Below are 6,000 nucleotides of genomic sequence, written 5' to 3' on the forward strand. Positions count from 1 at the left end.
GAACAGGTAGAATGAATGAAAGAGAATAGGAGACCTTCATTATGTCAGAGGTGGCCGACATTGTTAGCCAGCAGCTAAAGTTTAATAGAAGGTCAACATGAGCTCAATATATCAACAAATCAATATATTTGTCTGGCCCTGTGCAGCGCTGCTAAACATGGTGTATCATAGACCTGTCAGCCTGTCAGTCTCTCTGCCTGCCTCCCCCCCTGAGGGGCCTACTTTAAACATCCCCCCCAGGCAGGATCCAAACATCTGACAGGGGCTCAGCCCATCCTTAAAAGATGTAAAGTGAAGATGTGAAACCTCCTGAATGCCGTGAGGAAGAAGCAGCTTCACCGCCCTAGGGAGTAGTTATTGCCCCAACAGCCCCCGTCCTGAGCGCTCACTGCAGGCAAAGAGCCGCTGGGAGACATGGCGTCATGCGTGTGCTATTTGACCACGGGCACACTCGGTATTATGCAGAGAGCACCCTGCCATGAAAAATTTGCAGGGACTTCAGCCTTTTCTTCCGAGGTAGAGCATGGTCAGCCAAACCCAGGGGCATGTTGGCGCAGCAAACTGCAGCCTGATCCCAGGAAAGGCACAGTGCATGATGGGAGGTCACTGTGAAGGTCACTGCACTTTTCAGCACGCTGCTCAACATGGAAGTTAATGCAGAGAATGCATCGCACTGGAGAAGCACTGCAGGGCGGCCAGTCCTTCGAAGCCATGCAGATGAGCTGGATCCGTTTGGATCCTGGAATACTCCAGCATCACAAACCCCGTCGCAGCTTTCAGGATGCCTGGGCTTCGTGTGCTGTCGCTGCCTGTCACATTTTATACAGATAATATAGATTATAAGATGTTTGGACGCAGAAACTGGTAATACAGTCGTACTATTTAAAACATCACTGTGTTCTCCAAAAAAATTATCAGGCGTCTCCACAGACTCCACAGACACAGACACAAACATTTCCAGGCAGTGTTATCATGAAACAAATATATTTTATTATTATTATTGGCCATTTTCCCACCTTTACTATTATAAAAGGGAGGGAACGAGAATATCCATGTTTTTATTTAGTATGTATTTAACATAATTGCAGTTATTTATTCAGGTTTAATGCTCATATGTTATCTTTTGAGTTTACATTGTTGGTGCATTAATGTGTGTGATACATCTAACTTTGTTTTTAATTCCACTCTTGGATAGATTCATCGACAGCAGCACATGACAGTCCAAGACTTTATTTGGCCTCCGTGTCGGTTTGGGTCAGATGTCGCACACATCAGGTGTTGTCACGCTGTTCTTTTCTACATCTAGATTTAGATACGTGCACACATTTCCCTTTTCTCTCTACGTTTGTCTGCACCTGAGCCTCTGAGGTTTCTGCAACTTCGGTGTCACCTTGAGATCCCACACTATTAAACAGCCCCACTGTCAACAATCAATAAATTTGGCTGGCCCCCCCTCTCTCCTTTGTCTCTGCAAATGAAGCCGATGGATGAAAAAGAGCCCCGGTGCTCTCACAGGGAACGTGCTGTGAACGACCATGTCAATGCCTTCAGGGTTAACGGGATAGAGGGAGGGCGGCACAGATGGGGGGCAAGGGGAGCAGGGTCAGCTCTCAGGACAACTTAATATTTAATCATCCAGCCTCAACGGTAACCCAAGCTCCCACAATCCCCTCTGGTTGAGCAAGGAGACAAGTGGGAGAGAAAAAAGGGGGTAGAAACAGAGAAAGACGAGGTGAAGGGAGACACTTTATCTTTATCTCAACTTGTCTGGTGCTTTGACTGAGTGAGAATTAAGCGAGAGAGGGAGAAAGACAAGAAAAGACGAGTGACAAAGAGGGCGAGATGACCGCGTGCAGCAGACAGAGACGGACAGATGGAAGAAAAATGGAAGGAGGTGAATGATGGCGTTTAAAGCTTCTCCATCACCCAGACCACAGCCCAGTGGCCGGGCCGTTTCAGGCAAGGTTAAAGAAAGGGATGAGCACGTCGTGATAGTGAGTGATGGCATGATGGAGACAGGTGGGACGGGGAGCAGAGACATTACAACATCAGGTCAAAAGCTCATTCATAAAGATGTCCCGGGACAATGCGCTTTAAAATCTTTAAGGTTTTAATGTTGTCAACCCCGCTGTCATAAAACATATCCCTTCAGTCCCCCTTTGACTGGCTGAGGTTAAATTTAAAGAAGTAATCCCCATAGAATATATTTATTACATTTGAATAGGAATATTTAAAAATGCAAAGATCAGAATGACACAGAAACGACCTCCTGTTGTGCGTCTTTGCAGATCGGATGGGAGACACTGTCCAGCATGATACGTGACTTTGACTGTGTCTTCCTGTCTTAGTGCCCCTCCCTTCCCACATCGGCACCTTCGTTTGTCTGCTAAACACGATCAAAGTGCCTCAGCCTCCTCAAAAACAGCTTCGGGCCTTCTTCTTCAGTCTTCAGTGAGAGATAATGTGTCTCTACAGCCTTATTTCTACATTATTCTCCACAACATAACAGCCATGGACAAAATGAATAATAATATATTCATGAGTTTGCTGTTTGTAGCACTATTGGGACTAAAAATATAAGATTTGTTCTGAAGGTTTCTGGCTAGAGTCATGTTAGTGTCTTATTTTATATTATATTAGATATTGTGGGTATTGCTTCTTTTTTTTTTTTTTTTTTTACTCGTTTTAATCTTTTTTCTGTTTATTTCCATCTTCTTATAATGAAATACTGGATCAACTGTGTTTCTCTGTTCTCATTGTTGTCTGATGAGTCGTTGGAGGTTTGCTTCATTTTCAGTAATAATACCAATGCTGGAGTTGTGTATTGAGTGTGTGAGCCTAAACAGAGCCCCCTCAGGTACCCTGGGCACCCATGAGCCCACCTGTGGGACACGGTGGGGTGAATGGCAGCAGGTAGACAGGCAGATGGACCGTCAGGAGCCCGGTGGGTCCCTGTGGAGGTGCAGGTGGGCCGGTTCAGCAGAGTCACCCAGACCGGCGTCAGCACTTTGGGGAAGAAGCTGTGAAAAGTGCTGAGTCGGCAGCCACATGGGGAGATGAGGTGAAGTGGGGAAAATTTTCCCAGCTTGATGAAAGTTTAAGCGTGCATGTTAAACAGGAGGCAGATGGAGGGGCGGGGGGGCTTCTTCATTGTTTGCCCTGCAAGTTCTCTTAGACTCTAATTTCACCTGACACCTCAGGGTGCAGCACGGCTCCCTTTTTATTTATTTTTTCTTTGACACTGGCTTGACCTCCAAAATAAAACCACGTCCCGTTTCCAGTTTGTGCGTCTTCATAATTAGCTGCAAGGGCGCCGTTTGGTTTGAAGGGCGTCCCTCTGCACTGCGGCCTGGCTCGTGTACGCGCCGGAGCCCCGTAGCACTTCAGTCGACTGCCGTTCACATGAAGCTTCACACAGCAGCCAGTTCGCTCTGTGGACTGTGCTGCGAGAGGGAGAGTCAAGCGGTGTGATTACATAAGGCTGGATAACAGGCTCACTGTGGGGATACACACTCACTAAACTGTGTTGATGGAGTCTTTCACAGGCCTGATGGGGTGTTGATTAGGATGTGCTCACACACAAAGAGCAGATGCTGAAATGGACTCTAATGTGCTTCTCTCTCTTTGTCTCTCGCCCCCGCTTCTTCCTACTCATCGCTGCCTTCATCATTGCCATTTCCCCCGTCTCTTCCCTTCACAAACCTCTTCTGTCCTCCCCTTTTTTCCAGGTGCGGTACGAGCCTCCAGCATCTTCCCCATCCTCAGTGTTATCCTGCTCTTCATGGGAGGGCTGTGTATAGCTGCCAGTGAGTTCTATAAGTCACGCCACAACATCATCCTCAGCGCAGGGATCTTCTTTGTGTCTGCAGGTGAGTCACACACCTGTCATAGCAACACAAAGGGGCAGCACTGTTGAGCATTGTCAGCACCGCGGCCCTCAAAACATATTCTACTACAGCAATGGCCTTTTTTTTTTTAATCCTTGAAAATGAAATTCCACCAAAGTCAGTCAGTTTTCTTCCTGAAACAGCAACAACTTAACTCCACACCTGCCTCTTGCAACACTTTCAAAATAAAAGCCTTCCTGTGGTTAGTGACCGGTTGACCAGCAGAATAAAAATTTCAGATGAACTTTAGGTTTCATGTGACCAAACTCCTTAAAAATAGAGCTGTTTTGTTTGTGCTGCTCAGAGATGTGTTCAGCTGTTGAGGATTATAAAATGATCTAATCACTGATTGTGAATTTTACAACCTCATAAATCCAAAATTAATTTGTATGGTGGATGATTCTTTTAAAAGCATAGTTTGGCATTTCTGTGGAATCAGTGGGAAGGGAATTAGCAGTGACTTAGTTCAGCTTAGTTTAGCACGAGATCTGTTAACAGAAGAAAAAATCTATATCTTGGTGTTGTTGTGCTAAGCTAGGCTAATTTGCTGCTTGCTGTATCTGCATTCTGTCTGCAGGTACAAGGGGAAGGATTAATCTCCTTATCTTTCTCTCCTGTGGGAAAAAAAAAAACGTCATTTCTCAAAATGTCAAACTATTTTCATTACAAGCTTAATTTGTGTCCACGTATGCAGCGTTGCTCTGTCTCAGGCTGTTGGTTGTAACGCAGCTACGAGTTCCTTCTTCTTCTCTCTTCCTTCTCTTAGTCCTGTTGTCAGACGAAAAGCCACCCATTGGGACTCATCTCTAAAAATATTTTGTCCCTGACACACTTTGTCTACGATCCATCTTCCCAGATACTCCACGTCAAACGTTTCTCTGTGTGTGACTCAACTAACAAGTTAAAGTATATATATATATATGTGTGTGTGGATATATGATGGGCTGGAACGCAGGACACAGCTCCACTGTGGGTTATTTTGTTCTCTGTCCCCAATGATCTGCATCAAAACCTGGAGCCGCTCTGTTTCTCGCTGCAAGGGCAAAGATTAGGAGTCTAATATCAGTCAGAGTGGCCTGGGTAGGATTAGTACTCTGTACACGGCATGAATCAGCGCTCTGAACACATTTGGCATGATGCTGCGTATTCAGTTAACTGCACAACAAGGATAACTTTGAGCTTGTCCTGAATGATGCAATTTGTTTTCCTCCTCTCTTTGCTTCATGAACTCATTACCCATAACCCACCCCGATCCCGTTGCATGGCGCCCATCCTGCATTTCCCATCGTTTCAGGCCTGAGCAACATCATCGGGATCATTGTGTACATATCAGCCAACGCGGGGGACCCTTCAAAAAGCGACTCGAAGAAGAACAGCTACTCGTACGGCTGGTCCTTCTACTTCGGCGCCCTCTCCTTCATCATGGCTGAGATGGTGGGCGTCTTGGCCGTGCACATGTTCATCGACCGTCATCGACAGCTACGAATAGGGGCGCGCGCAGCCGACTACCTCCAGGGCTCGGCCATAACACGGATCCCCAGCTACCGCTACCGCTACAGACGCCGCTCGCGCTCCTCCTCCCGCTCCACAGACCCGTCACACTCCCGTGACGCCTCGCCGGTGGGCCTCAAGGGCTTCAGCGCGCTGCCATCGACAGAGATCTCCATGTACACACTGCCCCGGGACACCCTCAAGTCCTCCGGCACGCCCACCGCCACCTACAACTCTGAGAGGGACCACAACTTCCTGCAAGTCCACAACTGCATCCAGAAGGACCTGAAAGACTCGAGCCACACCAACACAGCGAACCGCCGCACCACGCCGGTATGAGGGAGTCGACTCAGGCCAGGCCGGCCCGGTGGAGAGCGGAGACCAGGAGACACGGGAACCCCTGTGGGTGCGGTACGCCCCTGGTGAAGATGGATTTCCATGTTTATAGACATTTGTTCTTTTTGTTCAGCTGCATGACTTTTCCATTACCATTGTTGAGAGTTTCAACAGGTCTGCTGAGGTCCTGGACTGAAAGGAGAACGGGTCGGGTTGTACCGAGAGGGTGAAGTCTGGGAGGCTAGGGGCCGCCGGACGGGGAGGGGGGAGGGTGGCGGGGTGGGCA

The 6,000-nt window shown here is 47.7% G+C and overlaps 1 protein-coding gene across 1 annotated transcript in view; it reads left to right on the forward strand.

Annotated features, from left to right (window-relative positions):
• The window catches only part of cacng2a (calcium channel, voltage-dependent, gamma subunit 2a), a 46,735-nt gene extending 41,018 nt beyond the window's left edge, over positions 1–5,717 (forward strand). The window contains exons 3-4 of the mRNA XM_029508878.1: positions 3,729–3,869; positions 5,182–5,717. Of these exons, the coding sequence (XP_029364738.1) occupies positions 3,729–3,869; positions 5,182–5,717 (677 nt within the window). The remainder of the gene's footprint in view (positions 1–3,728; positions 3,870–5,181) is intronic.
• The last annotated feature ends 283 nt before the right edge of the window (positions 5,718–6,000 follow it).

This window comes from Echeneis naucrates, chromosome 8 (genome assembly GCF_900963305.1).
Source record: "Echeneis naucrates chromosome 8, fEcheNa1.1, whole genome shotgun sequence".
Classification (NCBI taxonomy): domain Eukaryota; kingdom Metazoa; phylum Chordata; class Actinopteri; order Carangiformes; family Echeneidae; genus Echeneis; species Echeneis naucrates.